The following is a 23,134-nucleotide window of genomic DNA, read 5'->3' as shown; positions in this document are numbered from 1 at the left end:
TAATTGCTTGGCTATACTTTTGTCTATTGTTTCAATCGTAGTGTTAGTATAAGATTTCTAATAATTATTTACCAACTCTCACTTTTACAGTCACCTAGCAGCAAACCAGTTTCCACAGCTGGTACAAAATACTAAAACCATCAAAATATTTAGACATACCATACAGAATGTATGGAAATATGCTATCAGTTACAGGTGGGTTCATGCAACTGGCTGTTAGCTGCCGTTGTCTGCATGCAGTCCTGCTGCTGGAGCTCCTGAACCAGTCAGCCTGGGCAGACGGGGAGGCAGAGCATGCTGACTGCCCTGCCCCACTCCTGACCCGCTCGGGGTCAGAGCACTGGCCTAGGGCAGCCCTTGGCTGGTCCAGAGCAGCCAAGGGGAGCCCACCTTGCCCATCTGCTGCAGCAAGCATCCTGGGGCTATGATTTGCCAGGTTTAGGATCTTGAAGCTGGATGTGTTTCTCCCCTGTGAGTGGAGACTGAACATGTAGTGTGTCACTGCTGGCTGTTGCTGCAGACACAGTGCCAGTAGCCTGAGCAAAGCCATGGGCAGCCTGATGGCTCGTGGAGACTTGTCTCAGGCCACTCAGCCTGAGGGTTGCTGCAGCGGCAGAGCTCCCTGCGGTGCTGTGTCCCCATCGGTGTGACACAGGCCCGTCAGCTCCTCACTGTTTGGAAGCAGAGGTGGTGGTTCCCAGTGGCACAGGGGCAGCAGCTGATGGTCCAGCACTGGTTGCATGGGGACAGTGTGCTCCTGCCTGCCGCAAAGGACTGGCCAGGCTGCCACAGGCAAGCTGCAAGTGTGCTTTGAAGCCACGCAGGAGCACTGATAACGCTGGCACTGCTTTCTCAGGCTTTTCCTGTTGACGAGAAGCCAGGATAAACTGAACCTCATCAAAGGCAAGGAGAAAAAGCCCATTCCTTGGCTCACAGCAGTGCACCAAGCTCTGACTGCAGATTTGTACTTGGCAGCACAGTCCTATGTGGATGGCAGGAGCTTGCCATGGATTTGTAGGAGCATGACATGGAGCCCTTTCCCCTCAAGACAAACCAAGAAGCCTTGGGTGCAGAAGGGTTTCTGGGGCTGGCAGTACCTTGCTCACAGTCGGTGTGGAGGAGCCTAGTTTCCCTGCCCCTCTGTGCTTCTGCTGCCTGTGCAAGCCCTGGCCATGAGCTGCTCAGTCCCACAGGCTGGTGTTTGATGGCTCTTTCATGGCAGGGCAAGCACCAGAAGCTTCTGGCTGCTCCAGCTGGAGGCAAGTGCTGCCTGGTACCAACACTGTTTCCCGGACACAGCAGGCTCTGATGTCTGACGCCCACAGGCCATCCCATGGCAAAGTGCTGGCACTGTTGGATCTGGGGGCCAGCAGTACTGCCTAGGAGGTGTGCTGGGGTGGACACATCTGTGCTTCCACCATGATGAGCTTGCCTAGAGGCTGGAGGGGCTGTTGGCAGCCAGGAGGTGATGCAGGAGGAGTGGAAGGATTGCTTGCATTTTCACAAACCTTCTGACAGCTCGTGGTTGTTTCTATAAAGCATTCAACTTTCTATTGCAGCAGGGCTTGTGGCAGGCTGGGATGTCTTCATCAGCAATCACTGAAATGCCCTTTTGATTTGCCTAAGAAGCACAACGCAAGCATGAGCAGACCCCACAAAGTAGGTCACAGTTTGAGCTCTGCTCTCCTGACAGCTTTATCAGCCCACGTCATGCAGTGGAGCCTGAGGCTCCTCCTGGGCACTGGACGTGTCAATGGTGAGCGGGACCTGCCTGGGCTCCATAGCCTGGGTTGGGACTGTAGATGCAGACAGCAGATGGGGTAGGGGGGAGCTTTGGACCACTTGGCTGGTGTGCGGCAGTGGAAATGATGAGCCAGTTTCGGCACTCTCTACTCCACGCTGGTTTGCTGGGAATTGCTGATGCACGCAACTAGAGGGACCCATGTCCCCATGCCTGGCCATCATGGCTCAGCTCCACCAGGCACAGGCTGTCAGGGACAGAGCTGCTCCAGGTGCTCAGCACTGCTCCCAGCCCAGTCCTGGTCCAGTCCGGGGAACCCCTCTCTGGTAGGGCAGGTGACATTGCCTGCTCTTGGACAGCACCAGAATTGCGGTCTCCAGACCTGTTGCTCGTTGGGTGGTCTGCCTGGAAGCGGACAGCCCTTTGCAAGACTCAGGGCTACAAGCTGTGGCTCGAAAGGAGTTGTTCATCCTCCTGCTGTGCAAGGATGGTGAAGATCGACTTTCCATCTGGTATCTGCACTTGGCTGCTCTGCTGCTCAGCGCAGAAGCAAAGGGAGATCCAGGCTCCTGGGGGTCTGTGAGCTTTGTAGCTAATCCAGTAAATTGTTCCAGCTGATTCCCAGCTTGCAAGATCTGAGGAATGCAAAGGCTGGGACTGATCCTGTTGCTCAGCCTGTGGGCTCAGAAGCAGCACCTATAGTGCTGATTTTCTCCCAGCCCAGAATAGGTTCCCCTTAATAGCTTGGGTGCGCTTTGATGGCTTGTCCATGTGATGGGGCAGCTGCTCTCCTCTGTCCCAGGTTGCTGGAGCAGACCAGCAGCAGGGTCGAGGGCAGAGCACTGGAGGTGGCTGCGTGCAGGCAGAGATGCTTGTGCAGCCTGACTGGCTGATGCCAGAGGTGCTGGCATTCCCACTCACAGGTGGCTACAGGGGTATCAGGGGGTTTTCCCCTTTGCAGCCTGTTTCATTTAATGCTTCCATCTAATCCAAATCAGAAATCCAAGCGTACAGGGTGCCCTGCACCTCGACCAGCCCGAACGGGCTCCAGTGCTCAGCCCATAGGATGTAAATATTTACATTCTCTCCCGCAGCTCTGGGGTATCTGAAGAGTCGGATGGTGCTGGGGGTCCGTGGGGCCAGGGCATTGCTGCCAGAGGCACTGGCACCTCAGCACCAGGGAACTGGCTTGTGAAGCAACCAGGACCCCTGGCCTGGGGCAGCCGTGGGTGCAGGATGCCAGGGTGAGCACTGCCACCGTCCCTGCTGGCGTGCTGCTGTCTGGTGCCTCCCAGGCTACTCACCAGCCATCCCACAGCTTCCCTCCGAGGAGGTGCCACCTCCAGGCTGGTGGGATGGGCCTGACAGGGGCTCAGCCCCACACCTTGTCTCAGCCCCACCAAAAACCTGCATGCAGGACCAGCTTTCCAGCCCTGGTCACGCTGCTGGGCTTCATCTGGTGCTGATCTGCCAGCCCCACGGTGATGAGCCAGGCTGGGGATGACCACAGCTTCCCTCTGGTCATGGCCAAGCCGTGCATTAAAAGGAGGAGTTAGTCAGGTGGTTGTGGGTAAAAAGTGTGCCATCTCCTGCGAAGGGCTGTGGGGTTTGCTCTCCCGCTGCCGGAGACGAGGAGCAGCTTAGACTGCTTGTGCTGCCAGGGCAGCAGGCAGAGACCTGCCTGGGCACATGGTGGCGGTGGGCTCTCAGCAGTATCACGAGGGATTGGTGCTGTGGCTCCAGCTGCTCTGCAGTGGCCCCCTGATCACAGGCAGAGAGGAGAGGGTGCAGTGGGCTGTCTGAGTGTGCAGGCAGGGCCACGTGCTGCCTGTGCTGGGGGCTGGGGTGGGAACTAACTGGCAGAGCAGCTGAAGCAGAGCCTGACATGTTACTTTCCCCATCCTTGCTGGACACACCTACGCTTCTGCCTGGGCCTTTGTGCATCCCTTGCTCTCTCCCCATCTGGCAGCTACTGCAAGGGATGTTTCTGGTCCCCTGCCAGCCCTGCTGACCCAGGCTGCTCTCAAGGAGCTGGGGTCACTGCTTGTGAGCCTGGGCTCCTTATCGCAAATGCTCCTGCTGCTGCTCAAACAGAGCTGAGCCTTTTCATGCTGTTTTCTGGTTGGGCCCACTGTGGCATGCTAAGCCAGAGAGGCAGCTGAATTCTTTTCAGTTCAGTGCTGGAAAGTTCACAGGAAGTGAAGGAAGAGCTAGAGCAGGAAGAGCAGCTCCACTCTCCTGGGCTGGATGGAGCCCTGGCACCCAGCAGCTCCCAGGAAAGGTGCTGGTCCAACACCCCTCTTCTGCCCCAAGCTCTGCCCTAAACGGACCTGGGGGCCGGCTTCTTGTTGCCAGAGCCTGCAAGGCATCCTTAATTCCCTTTCCCTGCCCTGCCAGGACAATCCTCGGCTCTGGGCAACAGGCATGAGGTGGCCTGGGTGCATGGGTCGCTCTGGGTCTCAGCAGAGTGGGGTGTGGAGTGTGTGATCAAAGGCAGGAATGTGCTTGGGGGCACAGCAGAGGGCCCAGCCGCCTCTGCTCTGGACCTGTGTGGCCTGGTGGGGCCTTTCAGTAACGGCCTCTCTAACCTGTCAATCTCCATTGGGCATGGAAGGGGGGTCCTTCTCTTTGAGCTACATCTGTGTGTGGTGGCCATTAGCCATAGTCCCCAGTATGTCGAGGGATGTTGCTTGTGCTGCACCTGGGTGATGAGAGCCTCGCTGGGGCTGCAGTTCCGCCTAGAGCGCCTGCTGTTTCTATATGTGGTATTTGCTTCACACACTGCCTTTCTGTTCTCTCTGCAGCCGCCAAGCTTAAAAGTGCTGAGCCGCTCCCCAATGTCGGATGCCTGGGAGTGCAAGGCGCAGGACCCCTTTGCCAGCAGTGAGGAGCAGGGCGAGGTGCCCCACCAGGTGATGATGACAGCCATGGACACAGGCGGCCAGTGCCAGTGCCCGGAGGAGGAGCCTGATGGGGCTCCCCAGAAGCGGACGAGCACCCAGAACGGGATGCAGGACAGTGGGGGAGGGGGCACAGGGGTGAAGAAGAAACGGAAGAAAAAGGATCTGGGAGAGCAGGAAGGGGGAGAAAAAGCAGCTGTGGAGGTGAAACCAAAGAGGAGGAGAGAGCCTAAGGAACCAAAAGAGCCTAAAAAGGCCAAGGAGCCCAAGAAGCCGAAGGAGCCCAAGCAGAGGGAGGTGGCCAAGAAGCCCCGGAAACCTCGGGAACCCAAAGCCCCCAAGGAGCCTAAAGACAAGAAGAGTGGCTCTGAGCCTGCCCCCAGAACAAGACCCAAGAAGAGCAGGTGGGTGGTGGTGTGACCTTGTCTCTGTGCCTGGTGTGGACAGGCCTGTGGGCTCGCAGGAGCTTTGGCCAAGAGAGCCATGCTGGGCCACCACGTTGCAGGGTGGGATGAGGCCCTGTTAGACCCCAGATCCAGAAAAGGACCGAACAGTCTTGGCCTCTCCTTGGCCTGGCCTTTGTGCTTAGTGTCCTGGGAGTCAGAGGAACCTTAGGGAGGTGTCTTACCAGGACAGTGAGGTCCTGTGTGTCAGAGGTCCTGTCATACCTGTTTTGGGGCCCAGGCAGAGGGTACGTGGGTGAGACAAACCTGGTCCTGGGCTGTCTGTGCAAGTGAGGATCCCCGCATGCGCGGGGGCCGGCAGCCTGCCTTCCCTCAGGTCAGTTTTGGGAGGATGGTGGTGCGCATACTGTCTCCTCTCCCTCTCCTGGGCGGCAGGACCTGTCCCTCACTTGCAGCTGTGGAGCTGTGCTAACAGCCAAGGCCAGCAGTGGGGGGAGGCCTGAGAACTCCCTTGTACTGTGCAACCCAACACCACCGCCTCCAGTAATTGCTCATCCTTTTAATTAGCAGGCTGATTGGCCAGAAGCTCTGATTTCTTAGCTCTGATTTCTTTTCAGTTGGGAATGTGTGCAGATAGCAGAGCAGGTCTCAACAGCACCAGGGTCATTTGGTTTACTGTCATGGACTGGTGAGAATAAGTGTTTTTGGAGAGTCCTGTGCGAAGCAGGCCTATCGACTGGACCTGGGCCCTCCTCGTGTACTGTAAATAATCTATAGGATGAATGTATTTCTACTGTAAACGGGATTAGTACAGCAGCCAGCTGGGAATTTTTCAGCAAAACCTTTCTTTGTTAGAAAACACCAGTTTGGTAGAGCTTCTTGAGGGCACTTTCCTAGAAATGGTCACCAGAATGGGTGTCCCAGGGTCTGTGGGATCTGCCCACCTCTCTCCTGCCGTGGCTACCCACAGAACATGTGTGCAGGGTGAGGACTGAGCCCTGGGTCTTCCACAGCTCTGCTCCTTCAGAGCTCACCAACAGCTGGATCCTGGAGAGGCCAGGTCTGTGGAGCTGGCACCAGGGCAGCCATTAGTGCCATTGGTGTGGGCTGGTGGTGAACAGAAGAAGGTGTGGGGCAGCAAAGTTCCCACACTAGGCTTGGCGGGTAGCTCAGCAGGGTGAGAGCTGGGCACCATGTCCCTGGCAGGTCCCTGAGGTGTGCAGCGCTGTCACTTCTGGTCTTCCTGGAGCCTCAGGCTCTGCACACGAGGAAGCCAAGCCCCCGTGTTGTCATGGGATGGTGAGCTGGAGCAGATGGGGATGGACAGATCAGGTGGACAGTGTTGGGAAGGTACAGGAAGGGCTCCACAAGGCCCCAAGGAGGGCTGAAGTGGAGGGGCTGGAGGTGGAGAGAGAAGTAGAGGGGCTGCAGGCAAGGAAGGGAAGGATGAAGCCCATGTAAATGCAGTATTGGGCACCGAGGAGGATCCTGAGATGAGGGATGCAGCTAGCAGCTTTTCCTAATGACACATCTGCTCCACCGGTAAGAAACTGCCATATGGGCGGTTCACAGAGGTCCACCGCTGCAGTGGGACCTTAGGGACCAGACCAAAGTAGGGGAAACCTAGGAAAGAGCAGACCGTGGAGGCTTGGGCTCCTGGAGGCACTCATGGCTCTTGTCCAGGAGCTTGTTGCCACCCTGGCAGGTTCCTTGGCTGCCATCAGTGCCTTCACAGAGCGCTAAAAGCAGCCCACGACAATGTGACCTGCCATGGGAAGCTAGTGGGCAGGTCAGTCCGCTAGACATGCAGATTGTGGTGGGGTGACCCCAGCTGCAGGGCTGGAGACCCTGGTCCCTTCTGCAAAGGCATGGCAAGGTCTGAGGGTACCAGGAGAAGGGCTGAAGGAGGATGCGCTTGCTGTTCTGGGGGCCAGTGTGCAGAGCCCTGGTGAAGAGGTCACTTCATGCAAAAAAGACCAATTAATATAACTCTGTAACACATCATGTGGCCAGAAGAAACCATGTGTGGGAGTCTGGGAGTCCCACAAAGCTCTGTGCTTTCCTGATACCCTGGCCCAGTGGTGCTACCTCCCGCTCACCTGCACCTTCCAGGAGGACCTAGGTCCATCCCTGCTGCTTGGAAAGTCCAGCCCGTGGGTCCTCCTTGCAGCTTCCCCCTCCGCAGCCCCTCTTCAAGCCCCTTCTCGGACTGTTGCCTGAGCCTCTGGGTCAGCCACCGGCAAACCCACCTGTGGGAGGAATGGCTGCTGGTTGGAGGCACCCATGGATGTCAAGGTGGAAGCTCTGCAGGGAACAGGGCTGTGTGTCCCCCTGTGCCTGCTGCCCAGGACGGAGACAGGGAGGTGGGCTGGGGGCCCCTTGCAGCGTGGGGAGTGAGAGTCGAGCGGCAGGCAGGGTAGGCACTTCGTGCAGATGAAATGATTGCTGGGAGTCCTCTAAGTGGCAGATAATGGTAGCATAATTTCTTCTAAATTATTTCTAATCATAGCCAACTACTGGTTCATGAATGAAGCAGTTGTTAATTGTGACTTACAAATCAATATCTTGGGAGTTATTGCTTGGGTGGAAGCAGTGCTCGCAGTGCCTTTTCAGTGCCTCTAATTGAAGCGTGAGTGCACAGCTGGGGCATTTGTGACCTGAACAGCAGATTTTTAACTGCTTGGGTTTTGCCAGTCCCAGGCAAGTGGTGATTTTTCTCGTGAAATGGGGGTAAAACCTTGATGCGGCTTTGAAACTAACCGTTCCTCTGCCGCTGTGCAGGTCTGGGATGTGGAGGGAGTGGACGGCAGGGCTGTGAATGAGGAAGGGGACATTGCTCAGCTCAGGGACAGGCACCAGCTCTTTGAAATCTTTCCCTTAATGGTTTACCTTGCAGAGGGTAAGGATGGACGGGCACATTGGGAGTAGCTGTTTCTTACCCTGGTGCTTCCTAAGCATGTTCACTTGTGCAGGCAGGTTGTGGTGGGTACTGGGTGCCACAGGGCTGGGCTGCGTCTTCGCATTTTTATGTTTGCAGGAAGGTGGTGGGATTCACTGGGAGCAGGGCCCAAATCCCCTCCACAACTTGAGCATGGAAGACAGTTGCCTGGTGGGACAGAGCCTCCTGCATGGCCCTTGGAGGCGGCGGTGACTGCCGTGGTGGGCCATTGCACTGGTGGAAGTCTGGGACCTGCATCTTCCCCATGTTCATGGCAATCATGGGACTTAACTCCCTCTGGGTGAAGGCACAGGCCAGCATCTGCTAGGCTGCTGTCTTGGGAGGGGACTTGGTGCTGTGGCTCAAGGAAGACAAACCACGAGCTGGAGCAGCTTCTATCTCAACGCTGGTGTAAAGGTTTATCTGGGTCTGGCAGGGCTCTGTGGCGCATGCAGGAGGTGGCCAGCAGGATGGCTGGTGCTTCTCAGACTGGGCTAGAAGATTTGTCTCTGGGGTACCAGGACATGGGTTGCCTCTGGAGCTGCTGAAGTATATTCCTGTCTTTCATCAGTGCAGGACATGATTGTGAGTGCTCTGCTCGGAGCAGGCACCTCATTGCCCTGGCCTGCTGGGGTTGGCAGTGGGGAGATTCTCCTTGCACCTGCACTGGATATAGGTCCCTGTCTTGGTCTTCCAGCTGGGGAGGGTCTCCCAACTGCAGGACCTGCCTTAACTCTGGAGACTTCATGGTCCAAGGAAGGGGTCACCCTGCCTGGAGGGGAGAGGCTGGCTGGGTTCCTTCTGGCTCATCACTATGCCTGAGCCACTATCCAGAGCATCCTGACCTCACACATGTGGGGTCCCCATGCCAAAGGAGCATTGAGACCTGGCCATGAGCTGAACCCCATCTCCTACAGCTCCTGTGGGGCTGTTCCCCTGGCTGGTGGGAGCCCCCAGCCCCTTTGTCTCACCAGGCCAGGGCAGGTGGACCCTTTCATCCCAATGTACTGGAACTTGGTGGTGATTAATGAGCATCACCAACCGGGGATCCCCAGTGCTTGAGGAGGCCCCAGGAGCCTTGAGCTGGGTGATCCAGTGGGAGCAGAGCCCTGTGTGGCTGCCTGCTGGCTCTCCCCCAGGATCTCTAGGACAAGACCTAACCATCAGTCTGTCTTGGCAGCAAGGACACCCCTGTGGAGAAGAAGAAGAAAGGGAAGAGGAAAAATGAGATACCAGTGGACAGTTTGGATTTGGATCAGGATCTCCTGGGCCCATCCGTGCAGAGCCCAGAGGAGTCTGTGGAGTCGGCTGACAGCCAGGTATGTCCAAAGCCCTCGGCTGGCTGCCGGTGGGGGTAATCCCGTCTGCCTCTGAGTGGGAGAAGAGCTGGGCCCTAGGGTGCAGCGATCAGAGAGCACTTTCAGCAGTGTGGCGGCTAGACCCTGGCCCTGGAGTGGTCTACCAGGCACACTGCTGGAAGTCAGCTGGTGGCCCTGGGTTGGGTGCACACTACTGCCCTGGGTGCTGTACATCCCTCAGCCTTGAGTCTCCCTCTCCTCTGTGGCTGCTGGCAGCTCCCCTTTCCCAGCACAGCACGGGGAGGCAGGTCGGCCCTGCAGGGCTGGGGAGCTCCTCTGCTTCAGGTCTTGGGGGCTAATGGGGCTGTGTGGGTCAGGCATTGATGGAGACCTCAGCACCATGGTGATGGGTTTACCTCCAAGTGCTGCTTGTTCTTCCCACCACCTCCATCCCACTGGGGCAGGGGGTGGGCTGGAGATCAGGCAGCCGTGCGGCTTTCTCTCCTCCACTCAAGCAAGGAGAAGGTACTTGGTCTACCCACCTACCCCATGACTGCCTTTTTCATCCCATACACAGAAGCGCCGCTCAGGACGGCAAGTGAAGAGGAGGAAGTACAATGAGGACCTGGATTTCAAGGTGGTGGATGATGATGGCGAGACAATAGCTGTGCTGGGAGCTGGGCGAACCTCTGCGCTCTCTGCCTCTACTCTGGCGTGGCAGGCAGAGGTAGGGCTGGATGTGGGACTGGGGTGATGGGGCTTCCTGCCTCCTGCAGGTTGTCCCAAGGATGTCAGTGCCGAGGTTCGAGGAAGTGGGGGATCCCAGCACAAGGATGGGGTGAGAGTGTGCCTGTCTGGGAGGGTGCAGGCTGGCTTTGCAGGGACTGTGAGTGCACAAAGGGATAGGCAAGAGGCATGCAGGTCCAGCTGTCCCCCTCCTGCATGAAGACTAAGGCCTCTGGAACATGTCACGTAGCTGGACATGTCCATGAAGGCATGACCCACCCACTGCCCATGCCCACCTTTAGTTCCTGTCTCTGTAGCTCCTGTCCATCAGGTTAGTCTATTATTTTGGCTCTGCCAGCCGAGGGCTTTGTAGGTGCCAGGTCATTGTTTTCTGCCCATATTGCTGCTCTCTATCAGTGCCTTGGAGTGTAGAGATACCCAGTCTGACACCTGCCAGCCAAGCTGATCCACAGGGCAGCATGGTAGGAATCTGGGCAGCGTGGCAGGGACCAGCTGGTGTCACTGCAGTTTGAGCCTCACTGCCCTGCCTTCTCTGCCCGCTGGTTCAGCACCAGCTCCTGGTGGGTGCTGGCAGCTCCTCCCTGCTGGTCTGTGTGTTGGATCCTGCAGCTCATTCCCTCTCTCTGGTTTCTAACAAAGCTGCTAGATATTAATAATGGTCACTAATTGTTTTCATAGTGTTCCTGTGTACATCTCTAGTCCCCTCTTCACAAGGCTTTGGTGTGGGTATTAGTCAGCTCTGTTGTTAAGCCAGTAAATAAGACCTGGCCTGGTGCTCCCTGCCTCACCCGGAGGGCTGGCGCACACCCACAGGAGGTGCTACTGGTGCTGCTTCAGCTGCTGCCCGGGGCCATGCCCCAGCTGGGCTCCTGGCAGTGATCTCTCCAAGTGAGATTTTCAAAGCAGCAGGTGGGAGTAGGTTGCCTTTGGCATATGTCCATGCTGCCACCCTGCTCTCCTCTTAGTCCTCAACTTCCACCTCAATTTGTCCTGCTCCAGATGAATTATTAAGGCTGGTGTCTGATGGCAGGAAGGCTCTCTGCTGAGTGGCTGCTCTGGGCTCCTGCCAGCAGGCTCAGCCAGGCCTGGGCTTGGCTGCTCTCAGGGTTGGGTCTGACCCAGCAGGGCAAGATGGGAGTGCTGAGGCTTCAGGGCTGCTCTCCCCATGGCCTGGACTTGCAGCTTTCTCCCCTGGATCCTGGCCACGTTCCTCAGCAGCTCTCTAGGGCAGTGCAGGGCTCCTCTGGCAGCCCACAGGCTGCCAGTGATGAGCCATGGACCTGTGTAAGACGGCTGGGCTGTGGGTCAGCATGGGAGCTCTCAGCCACAGGACGCTGGAGGCATCTGTGATGACAGCACTGTGCCCCTGGCCGTGTTCACACAAACCCTTTGTGGCCAGGGTCAGGCTGGAGCCCAGCAGCACCAGGGTGGATGCCCAGGCATAGGGTAGCGGGCACTGCACAGTGGCTGCAGTGGGACCATCTCTGCCCTTGGACGTGTTACCCTGGTGTGGGGCAGAGCTCCCCAAATAGGGAAGAAATGCCCCTCTGGGTCACAGGACTGCAGCTGAGGGGCCCAGACAGAGCTGCTGTTACCCTGCTTGCTGTGTCGCGATACTGGGTCTAGTATCCTGCCCCACACTGCAGGGTGGGGTGCCAAGGCAGCAGGTCGGCTGAGGGCTGGGGCACGGAGGGGTTACTGCAGCTCCGGGCACTGCCTTGGCTTTTCCAGACCCTTTTGGGTGAGTGGTGTGGGATGCCCCAGCTGTCTGTCATTCCCCAGCCTTCCCCATGACTTTCTTGGAGGGTCTTTCTGCTCTGCAAAGGGACATCTTGGGGCTGCTTTGCCCTGCACCAGACTGCCTCCGTCTGAAGGGGATGAAGAGAGTCCACCTCCTTTCTGCTCTGCACTTTGCTCTTCCTCCTGCTGCCATGCCATCTCCCAGCCAGGGCAGAACTAATATTTCTAATGCTCAAGCAAGTTCCACATTTTTGCTGTCTGTCCTCTCCCCTTAATCTTTCTGTGCCTCTCCTGCTACAGTGCAGACAGGCACAAGCCTGGCTCTCTTGTTCCTTTGTGTTCAGTGGGGCTGGTCCTGTCACAGCACGTGGCCGGGAGAGCTTTGACCTCCCCACTTGCCCTGTGCCTGCCATCTCAGAGCTGGAAGCGGGACAGTCTTAGGGCCACCTCCAGCAAAGCTTGTGTGCTCAGCGTGAGGGAGTGGGGTGGGAGCCTGTGGGTGGCCAGCGGAAGGTCTCTGCGGCGTCATGGGGTGATTTCCTTATGGCAGAGTCGAAGCATATGGAGGGAAGGAGGTGGCACTTTGAGCCTGCTGGGAAGAGCTGCATGGACAGGGGCGGGGCTGAGGTGCTGTTGCCCATGGCCTGTGGCCATGAGCAGGTGGCAGCAACAGAAGATGCCTGTGGCAGGGCCCAACAGCCCTGCTCCCTGCTCTGCTGGGGCCCTTGGGGCCATCCAGCACTATAGGGTTGTATAAATGCCAAGGCAAGTCAGAGATCTGGCATGGAGAGTGGCTGGGAGCAGGAGATGTACACATTTTGGCATATTTAGTTCCTTAAGTCTTGGGGAGGAAGTGCCCAAGGTTCCTCCTGTCTTCTGGGAGACTTGCTACCCTCTCTGGCTGCCCTGGTGTAGCTGGAAGGACCTGCACAGCTAAACACAACAGTCAGTGCTGTGGCCTTGCTGGCCTGGGGAGCATAGGCAGAGGGCGAGTGTAGCTGGGCTGGCAGCACCTGCACCCTCACACCCAGCAAGGGTTCCCCAAGCACAGCTCTCCCAGCTCCTGCTGTGCTGGCTCTGCCTGCCCGGCTGGTGGGCTGGGAGAGGAACAAGCAGCTGTTCTGTGCTGGGAGGGTGCCAGAGGCCAAGCCACACTATGAGCCGGGAAAACAGCATTCTGCTCTCCTGTCCCCAGGAACCTCCCGAGGATGATGCCAATATCATTGAGAAGATCCTTGCCTCCAGAATGGTGCAGAAGGAGGTGAGTGGCAAAGATGTCAGTGGGGCTGGAGGTCCCTGGGCAGATGAGAGACAGCACCTGGTTGCCTTGTGCAGCAGGTACATGAGACGTAGCAGCAGCAGTCAGTGCTGCTGTGCCATCCCTTGAACTTGCTTTTTGCAGGGTGCTCCTGGGGTATGCCTGGACTGGCACCTTGCTGGGTTGGGGATCAATGTGGTGCCTCTTCTGCCCTGGGCACCAGAAAGCCTCTGGAGAGGAGTCAGGCCTGGGCTGATGCCCAGGAGGTGCTTGAGTCTGCCATGCTCAAGGGTGATCTCACACCATGTTCCCCAGGGCTACTGAGCCTCCGGTGCAGGCAGCATGCCCAGTGCCTGGCCATCCTCGCTGTCCATGGGGCTCAGCCTGCCTGGAGGCTGTGGCCGGGCAGGGGATACCTCTCTGTGCCCATGTCACAGAGGGTGCGCCCCAGTTTCTGCACAGGCTCTGACTGTCGCTAACTCTCCTCCCCTTGGTTTCAGGCTCATCCCGGAGGCCTGGCGTTTGAGATGGAGGAGTTCTACGTCAAGTACAGGAACTTGTACGTGTGACATTGTGGTGCTCTGTGCCACAGCAGTGGGCCCTGTGCATGCAGGAGTGAGGGCTGTGTGCTCCTACCTCCGTCCCATGCCCAGCTGCAGCCCCAGCATCCCTGTCTCGCTGCCCCTGTCCTCCTGAGCCAGCATTGGCAGTGGGAAGCAGGAAAGCCACTGCAGCCACAGTGCTCAGTCTTGGCCTGGACCTGGGCCACAGCTTCCTCCAGTTCAGAGTTTCACATAGGCTCTGCATAGGCTGGGTGTTCTCTGGGTCGCTGGGAGATCCCTGCTAGTCTGCGTGGCAGATGGGATCGGCCCCAAAGGCCTCTTCGGTCGTGTTTTGTTGATTTTTTTTTTTCCTCTGCAGCTCCTACCTCCATTGTAAGTGGGCAACTCTGGAGGAGCTGGAGAAGGATCCCAGGATCTCCCAGAAGATAAAGCGCTTCCGGAACAAGCAGGCTCAGATGAAGCATATTTTTACAGAGGTGAGAGCCTGGCACACCTGGGCCCAGTGCGGTGGCTGAGCAGGCCAAAAGCTGAGGACTGACTGCATCTGACACCTCCCTGCTCAGGCAAGACCAGCTCCAGGGCCAAAATTCAGGGCTGGGAGTGGTCAGGGAGGACTCACTGTGCAGCTGTGCCTGTCCTGCCTGAGTTCTGCCATAGCTCAGTGATCCCAGGGTGCTGCCTTGGGCCTTGCCTGTGCCCCCTTGCTGACACTGTGGCAATGCCCAGGCAGCAGCATGGCACCTCGAGCTTCCAGGCAGGTTTTGAACCAGGGCACAGCACAAGAGGGTGAGCAGGTGGGGATGCTGGACACAAGGGGCCATGACAGTGCCCTGAACACCCGTGGTGTCACTGGCAGAGGTGTGGGCAGGGTGACAAATGTCACTTGCCAGGCACTGCCAACCCTGGAAGCATTATTCAATGGGAGGGAGGGCAGCGTCCAGTACTGGAGGTGCTTTCATGGTGGAGCAGAGATACTATGGGAGAGAGGGAGCTATAAATACTTGGGCTTAGGGCAGCTCCTGCCTGCTCTGCTCTATGAGCAGATTAATCTTGTGTTCTGTAATTTATCTTGCTGCTCTGGAGAGAGTTGTTGGATCTCCTCAAACTGCCCCTTACAAGTGTAAATCAGGCCAGTAGGCTATGAAGATTTCTCCATGAATGTAGTTGGAAAGCTGGGGGTGTGTGTCAAATTTCTCACTCCTGAGTCTGTTTGGGGTCTTTCCCAGGATGCAAAGAAAAAACATGTGTTGGAACGCCCTGTACCACTAACAATTTAGCAAGGAGCAAATGCTTTTTCCTGTGACTAACTGGGGCTTGGGGAGCTGTGAACATAGAAGCCTGTTTTCTCTCCTTCCCAAGCCCTAGACAATGTGTGTCTCCGAGGACCACTGCTAGTCTAAAGCCCACTCCTCCCCAGGTGTTCCTGGCAGGAGGACGAGCCCTCGAGCCCTTACCTCATGAGCGGTTGCTGCTGGTGACTGCTGAGCTGAAGGTGGGAAGAGAGGCAGAGACAGAGAACAAGGTGTCATCCCTTGCAGAGGAGTTGAGTTCATCGGGTGCTATGTGTGGCTCTGTGCTGTGGCAGTCACAGCTCTGGCTGCTGCATGTAAGCTGGAGCATACAGCTGAGGGCTTTGTACCTTGGGGCCAGATGGGCTGGAGAGGACATTGCTGCCTCCCAGCACGGGCAGCACGGAGCCAGCGGCCGCTCTAAAGCAAGAGCTTTGCCTTCTGCAGGGCTCCTGCGTCCTCCCTGCCCAGAGACAGATGTCGTGTACCCGCATCCAGGGCACTTGGTGTGCTGCGCACAGCTAGCAGCATCCCGGGGACAGATGCCCCGCAGCTGTTTACTCATGCCTGCCATCTGTTTAACCCTGGAATCACCTTGAACTTACCTCTCTTTTTACTTTTTGCTGTTGCAGCCTGATGAGGATTTGTTCAACCCAGACTATGTGGAGGTAGATCGAATTCTGGAGGTGGCTCACACGAAGGACCCTGACACTGGGGAGGTGAGTGGCTGCATCGCTTGCTTGCCCCATGCAGGGAGAGGGTTGGCAGGAGGCCTGGACTCACAATGTGCATTACGTGTCATCTCTGAGCACCCTAAGGCCTCCCCAGACTTCCACAGCCTGAGCCCTGTCCCGGGGGACCCCTTGGCACAGGGGTAAATGGAAGGCCGCTGACCATCCCTTGTGACTCGCTCTCAGTCACAGTCTGTGCCTGCATGCTGGGGCTGAGTGGCCATGAGCCCTGCGCTGTCTCAGCCTATCTCTCTGCGCTGCAGGAGGTGACTCACTACCTGGTGAAGTGGTGCTCACTGCCCTATGAGGAGAGCACGTGGGAGCTGGAGGAGGATGTTGACCCAGGGAAGATTAAAGAGTTTGAAGCCCTCCAAATCCCTCCAGAAATCAAGCACATGGTAACGTACCCAGAGGTAACGTACCCGGCTGGCAGCTCGCTGCCCTGGGCAGGCAGGGACTGTCTGTGTCTTGCCAAGGTCCAGCAGTGGGGACCTTCTTGTCCCTGCTGCTGCAGTGCAAGCCCCATATCCTCCCCTCTGGATGGGTTAGTTAGCAGGATCTGAGGGTGGGATCCAGAGGCCAAGACCTTGCTGTGAATCAGCTGTCAATGACTGTTCTGAAGTGTTGTCCTGATGTACAGCCGCAGAAGTGAACTCTGGCCTCGCTGAGCATCAGTCTCTTCCTTTCTGTGGACCTTGCTCCTGCTCTCTCCTCCTAGGAGCGCCCAGCATCTGAGTCCTGGCAGAAACTGGAGAAGTCCCGGGAGTATAAGAATAGCAACCAGCTGCGGGAGTATCAGCTGGAGGGAATGAACTGGCTGCTCTTTAACTGGTATAACAGGTGAGGAGAGGCTGGAGCCCTGTGCTCCCATGAGGAGTCCTGCTGGCAGTCAGACCCTGGTGTGTACAGTCATGGGAGCAGCAGAGCTGGGGGAGCAGAGCTGACAAACAGGCCTGACAGAGCAGCTGCTGAGACCTTCCAGTGCTGGAGCTGGCAGGCAGCTGCCAGAAAAATTGTGTTTGTTTTAGCTTTGCAACTGAGTCTTCAGGAATGTTTCTCCATGGTAAATGCTGATGGGTCTTGGAGATAGTAGGGCTTAGCTATGTGTCTAAGATACACCTGATTTTTGGTATTGGACAGGCTGCTGGTGACCCATTCCTGTGGCAGGAGTGCAGGAATATACATGTTCTCAGCTGCAGCAGGCCATCAGATGCATCTTTCACTGGCTAGTGTGCACCCAAAGGACAGCATCTTTTACACTAACTTTGAGTCCACTGTTTTGCAAGAAGCTGGATGGTCTGGCTTACCCAGACCAGTTTGGGCCACTGTACCAATGTCCCCCCATCCTCCATGCTGCAGGGTCAGAGACCTGTGGGTGGAGGTGATGTGCCTGACATCCCATCGAGGAGTTAGTGACAGGGTGGTTCCTGCCCCTGAGAGCCACCTTCACCTGCCCCTGTCCCTCTCTGCAGGAAGAACTGCATCCTGGCTGACGAGATGGGGTTGGGGAAGACAATCCAGTCAATCACCTTCCTCTCAGAAATATTCCTGATGGGCATCCATGGCCCATTCCTCATCATTGCACCTCTCTCCACCATCACCAACTGGGAGAGGGAGTTCCGCACCTGGACGGAGATGAATGCCATCGTGTACCACGGCAGCCAGATCAGCCGGCAGATGATCCAGCAGTACGAGATGGTGTACAGGGACACACAGGTGACTGACGCACACAACACTTCCAGGATGCACCCCCCCAGCCCTGGCTTCCTTTACTTGGGAAGCACTGAGCTGCATGTGGAGCTTATGGTTCATATGGAGAGGGAAAGGTGATCTTTTAAGACCCCTTTGCTGGCATGGACTCAGGGTGCACTGTGCATGAGTGAAGAACAGGCCCAACTCATGCAGAAGGGGGAAAATGCAGCCGAGCCCCAGCCACAGTCCTTGTCCTGGCCTCTTTATCTGCCCTGAAGCAGTGTCTGGTTTGAAGAGACACAGCCTGCGGCCAGCAAGGAGGCTTGCAGGAACCTGCCCGCTGCTTGAGATGAATCTGGGGAAATCCTGGCTAGGAGCCAGATGCTAACACTGATATGTTGACAGGATGTCTGACAGTGTCCTGCCACCCTGCAGGAGTCAAGTGCTGCATATGGCTTGTGTCTCCCTAGGGTAACCCTCTCCCTGGGATCTTCAAGTTCCAGGTGGTTATCACCACCTTTGAGATGATCCTTGCTGACTGCCCGGAGCTGAAGAAGATCCAGTGGCGCTGTGTGGTCATTGACGAGGCACATCGCCTGAAGAACAGGAACTGCAAACTCCTGGAGGGGCTGAAGCTCATGGCCCTGGTGAGCATGTCCTGCCCAAGTTCACATGAGAGCAGGGTGGGCCTGAGATGGCCATGCCTAGCAGTCAGATGCCATTGCCAGCTGCTCAGGCCCAGTGCCAGGGCTGAGAGCTCCCCTTCAGAGAGAAAACCATCCAGGACCCATCAGGTCACTGAAGCAGTGCCCGTGACAGGAGAGCCGTTTGATGGATGGGGCACTGGTGCCCTGCAGCCATCACAAGTTTCTTTTTGCTGAAGTGGCATATTAACCCACAGCAGGCCAAGTAAGTCCCCCCATGTGCACACTCCCTGACAGAGCACTGCCTGGCCTTGCAGCACAGCTTAGGCTGCTGCAGCACACAGAGGCAGTTGCTGACCAGCCACGCACACCATCCTCTGGCTGTGGTGTGCCTTGTCCCTGCGGTGAACAGGGCTACAGTAATCAAGCTGGTTTCTTACTGCTCTGCAAACATAGGACCAGTCTGTGCCAGGGATGGAGGTGCAGGACTGTGCATGGTGAAGAAGGGATCAGTGAGCTTCTCTGAGAAATGAATTTGGATGTCCAGCTCCTTTCCAGCCGTGGGAAAGGCAGCACTTGGTTTGCTGGACCAAGGGCCATCAGGCCTATTGGATCTCCCAGCCCTACCCAGCTTCCATCACTCTCACCTGTAGCTGGGCAGGCCTCTGAAAATTCTTAGTCTTATGTCTCCAGTTCCCAAAGACCCTGCTGTTTCCCTGTGACCTTGTGTCTTGTGCAGGTCCCTGCTGGGTTGTGAGCAGCCTGGGGCAAAGCAGGGTTGCTGCTGCCCCCACTTTGTAACCATCACCTTCCTTTGTACAAGTCCTGTGGGAGCCTCCCACCTTACAATTGCCCTTCTTTCATAGCTGGTGGCTCTTGGGGATGTTCCTGCATTAGGCTGGGCAGGAGGATTAGCCTGAGCAGTGAGCAAGCACCCAAGTCTCTGGCACTGCTGGGACAGAGCAGCTGGTGCGCCCCGGGAGGCAGCACCCGGTGGTGCCTGAAGCCAGAGCCCATGGTGTGAATGCATGGAAGGGAATGTGTTTTCCTTGAGGGGTCATCTGCTCCTCACACCCCCAGGTCTTGAGGGGTTGTCTGGACCCCTGTCTCTTTTTATTGCACATGTACCTACATGGTGAACCTCTAATAAAAGCTTCTCCTTGTTCCCAGTGCACATGACAGTCATACATGCCCCTGCTGATTTCGGAGCACCCTGCTCACACTGGGCCTAGCAGCAGGTCCCTGATGCCCCTCAGTATCACATGGCTCTGGACCATGTTGCCTCTTGTTCTCCCTGAGTCCTGAAGAGGGACATCCTGCCCCCAGGTGCACAGAAGCTTAGGCTCTGTCAGCGTCCCTGTCTGGTGCCAGCACAGCCCTGCCTGAGGGCCCTGTGACAGGGCAGGGCTGAAGCCTGGGGACAGTGTAGGATTCTCAGTTTTGGCTGTTGTTGCTGCACAGAGCTGGACTGGGACACACCCAGGGGAGCATCCTGGGAGTCACAAGACTGTTTTTTGGCAGTGGCTGGGTCAGGGCTGCCACCATGGCCAGGGGAGCCTTTCAGGGAATGTCTGTGCCCCCAGGCCACCCAGAGTGTTCCTGAGACTGGAAGACAAGGAGCGTTGTGCTCTTGGGACCCCTTGGACTCAGCCAGTGGGTCTGAGTCCTCAACCTGTTTTCTGTGTATACCCAGGAGCACAAGGTGCTGCTGACAGGGACCCCCCTGCAGAACTCGGTGGAGGAGCTCTTCAGCCTCCTGAATTTCCTGGAGCCACAGCAGTTCCCCTCAGAGACAGCCTTCCTGGACGAGTTTGGAGACCTGAAGACAGAGGAGCAGGTACCTAGAAGAGTGACGCTGGTGACTGTTAACACAGGTGGCTGGGACGCATGGTCAGGCTCGCACTCAGACATGTGCTTCATGGAAGTGAATAGGACTCCTCAGGCCAGGAGAAGCGAAGTTGTGACAAAGCCCCCAACGCTGCTTTGGAAAGAGGAGACCAGCCTGTGTCAAGGCAGTGATCTGCTCCCCACCTAGCTCCCTACTGCCCCTTGCATGCCTGGGCAGCACAGCTCACCTGGCTTTCCCACCTGGTCTGTCCCTGAGACCAACAGGAGTGTAGGGGGAGTGAGGAGATCAGTAAGTCCATATGTCAGTCACCCTTGTCAGGTTCCCCTGGGGAGCTGTCCTCCAAAGTTTTTCCTTGAGCATGGGTAATGGAAAGCAGCTCAGTCCCCTGGGCTGTCTCGCTGCCATTTGAGTGTGGCTTAAGTGGAGATTGCACAAAGATCATCATTCTGAGGGAGCAGGCATGGGCACGTGGAGCAACCATCATTTCAGCTGCTATCAAAGCTCTCAGCTCTCCTCCTACAGCAGACACATTTACCCAAAGCTGCCAGCAGCAGAAGTGTCTGGAGTTCGTGGCCCAGGGCTGATCACTCACATGCCTGCCCCAAGGAAGCCAGGCCCTGAAGTTGTCCTGGCTGTCAGCAAAGCACCTGCTTCAGGGTCATTTGTAGTGGGTTTCCAGCCTGGGGAGGCTCTAGTGTTGCAGGCCCCTCCGCTGTTGTCACCATGTGCTTGCCAGGTAGGGAGGGCAGTGAACCTCTGCACTTGCTCTGGCAGGTGAAGAAGCTGCAATCCATCCTGAAGCCCATGATGCTGCGGCGGCTGAAGGATGATGTAGAGAAGAATCTGGCACCCAAGCAGGAGACCATCATTGAAGTGGAGCTGACCAATATCCAGAAGAAATACTACCGGGCCATCCTGGAGAAGAACTTCTCCTTCCTCTCCAAGGGTGCCAACCAGCACAATATGCCCAACCTCATCAACACCATGATGGAGCTGCGGAAATGCTGCAATCACCCGTATCTCATCAATGGTGAGGGCTGTGCACAGGAGGTGTGGGGGGGATGGATATCACTGCAACATTTACTGGTCACTACCCGCAGAGCTCACCCAGCTTGGGAGCCAGCTCAGGCCCTCATGTCATCTGCTGCTGGTGTGGTTGTACATCCAGGCCCAGCACAGGATGCAGTGATCTGCCTTGTTGCCCTCACGGGCAGCCCAGCTGCCTACAAGTGCTGCTTGCTGGTAGGCACCTCAGGGTCTTGTGAGGCTTGCTATGTTTGGGGGTGTTCTGATGTGGGACCCTCTCTAACGTCCCAGCCTGGCTTGTTCTGCCAAAAGCTGGTGCAAGCTCTGAAGAAGGAGTAGAGTTGAAGGAGTGGAGGGGCTTCTGGAGGTCTCTAGCCAACCTCCCTAGATCTGATTGACTGCGTGGGTTCTGTTCCTTGCATGGTGGCTTGCTGTTGCTCTGGACAGGAGGCTGGGGGCAGCTGCACTGCTAGCCTTGCCATGAACTCACGTCCCTTTTCACCTGGCAGGGGCGGAGGAGAAGATCCTGGAAGACTTCCGTAAAACACACAGCCCAGAGGCACCAGACTTTCAGCTGCAGGCAATGATCCAGGCAGCCGGGAAGCTGGTGCTCATTGATAAGCTGCTTCCCAAGCTGATCGCTGGTGGGCACAAGGTGCTCATCTTCTCCCAGATGGTGCGCTGCCTCGACATCCTGGAAGACTATCTCATTCAGAGGCGGTTAGTACAGGCTTCAGCATTCACCACAGCTCCTCCACATCACCTCCATCCTGCACTGTAGATACAGAGTGGAAACAGCCCAGGGTGGGGGTTTGGCCATTCTGTGCCCACGTACCAAAAGATCTGAGTTACAGGCTACTGCTGGTGGGTGCAGAGACCCCAAAGCTGGGCAGCTCTGACCTGTCCATTCTGCGTTGCCTGGGGCAAGCCCTAGGAGTAACCAAATGGAAATAGGCCATTCCCTTGGTCCTGGTTACCATGAGCACCATAGCCATGCACTGTGTGTGGGATCATGATGATTTTGCCATGATGAACAACTTTTGGGAACAACCGCAGTGCACACAGGCTAATGGGGCCTGAGCCTCCACCTGCGCACAGGTCCTGCCAGTAAGTCCCGGCTGCCTGCATGCCCACACACAGCCCAGGGGAAGGAGCAAGAAGGGGTTTGTAAGCTGCAGCCGGTTCAGGCCCTGCTGTGACCCTGCTCTTGCCCTTTCTCTTCTTGGAGCAGGTACACCTATGAGCGCATTGATGGGCGGGTGCGTGGGAACCTGCGCCAAGCTGCCATCGACCGCTTCTGTAAGCCCGACTCGGATCGCTTCGTCTTTCTTCTGTGCACGCGTGCGGGCGGGCTGGGCATCAACCTGACCGCTGCCGACACCTGCATCATCTTTGATTCAGACTGGAACCCACAGAATGACCTACAGGTAATGGGCTGGGCCGGGACAGGCTGCTGGGAGGTCCTGCAGCACGGCTCCCATCACTAGTGCCAGCCAGGGAAGGAAGGGCAGCAGCACCTGGCTGTACTGGGCACGGGATGCCATGCTGGGAGAGTCAGCAGGGGTGCAGGCAGAGGGGACGTGTCATGGGGGAGACCATGGTGTGGCTCTAAAAGCACGGGTGGGCCACAGAGCAGGCAACGCTTTGTCCATACCTGGTTTTGGAGAGGGTGAAGTGGTGGGTGCCCCCCACCTGCAGAGAGCCAAGGCTCCGGCCTGAGCCCTGTGTCCTTGCCCAGGAGTGCAGGGGTCTCTGATTCCTGCCTCACAACCGCACAGGCCTGGTGCTAACCAGCACCCGCTGCCAGAGCCGTACGAGGTCAGCCACAGGCACTAGATGAGGGTGCTCTGGTGGGTGGGAGCTGACTGTGGCTCAGGGGGGTGAGTGGTGGGTGGGCTGGTGCAGGGTGCCACAAGCCACACGGTCCTCATCCTGCTGGGCTCACTGTGCTTGACTCTGCCCTCTGCACTCCCAGGCTCAAGCTCGCTGCCACCGGATCGGGCAGAGCAAGGCGGTGAAAGTCTATCGCCTCATCACCAGGAACTCCTACGAGCGGGAGATGTTCGACAAGGCCAGCCTGAAGCTGGGCCTGGATAAGGCTGTGCTGCAGGACATCAACCGCAAGGGCAGCACCAACGGGGTAGGTTGGTTGTCAGAGTGGGACTAGGTGAGGGGTGCTGCAGGAGAGCTCTCTTCCTTCCCCTGCAAGTCACTGCGGGGTTGGAGCAGAGACCTGGGCAGGCTTCTGGGGAGGGAGAGCCCAGTCCCACACACTTGCATTGCTGCTCTTTAGCCTGGCAGGCTGTACCTGCAC

The 23,134-nt window shown here is 57.1% G+C and overlaps 1 protein-coding gene across 10 annotated transcripts in view; it reads left to right on the top strand.

Annotated features, from left to right (window-relative positions):
- CHD6 (chromodomain helicase DNA binding protein 6) overlaps positions 1-23,134 on the top strand; it is a 98,575-nt gene that overhangs the window by 44,678 nt on the left and 30,763 nt on the right. For 8 of the 10 annotated variants that reach the window (XM_069808423.1, XM_069808433.1, XM_069808404.1 and 5 more), the window contains 16 exons: positions 4,546-5,045; positions 9,164-9,302; positions 9,859-10,008; positions 12,964-13,029; positions 13,527-13,585; positions 13,948-14,065; positions 15,511-15,597; positions 15,873-16,022; positions 16,328-16,449; positions 17,082-17,325; positions 17,772-17,948; positions 19,639-19,782; positions 20,569-20,824; positions 21,330-21,540; positions 22,052-22,247; positions 22,796-22,960. In XM_069808423.1, coding sequence (XP_069664524.1) covers positions 4,579-5,045; positions 9,164-9,302; positions 9,859-10,008; positions 12,964-13,029; positions 13,527-13,585; positions 13,948-14,065; positions 15,511-15,597; positions 15,873-16,022; positions 16,328-16,449; positions 17,082-17,325; positions 17,772-17,948; positions 19,639-19,782; positions 20,569-20,824; positions 21,330-21,540; positions 22,052-22,247; positions 22,796-22,960 — 2,751 coding nt within the window. In that variant the 5' untranslated portion in view covers positions 4,546-4,578. The remainder of the gene's footprint in view (positions 1-4,545; positions 5,046-9,163; positions 9,303-9,858; positions 10,009-12,963; positions 13,030-13,526; positions 13,586-13,947; positions 14,066-15,510; positions 15,598-15,872; positions 16,023-16,327; positions 16,450-17,081; positions 17,326-17,771; positions 17,949-19,638; positions 19,783-20,568; positions 20,825-21,329; positions 21,541-22,051; positions 22,248-22,795; positions 22,961-23,134) is intronic. The other 2 variants (XM_069808414.1, XM_069808466.1) reach the window with 1 other exon arrangement.

Source organism: Haliaeetus albicilla, chromosome 2 (genome assembly GCF_947461875.1).
Source record: "Haliaeetus albicilla chromosome 2, bHalAlb1.1, whole genome shotgun sequence".
Classification (NCBI taxonomy): Eukaryota; Metazoa; Chordata; class Aves; order Accipitriformes; family Accipitridae; genus Haliaeetus; species Haliaeetus albicilla.
The sequence above is the reverse complement of the archived record's forward strand: the minus strand, read 5'-3'. Positions and strand labels throughout refer to the sequence as shown.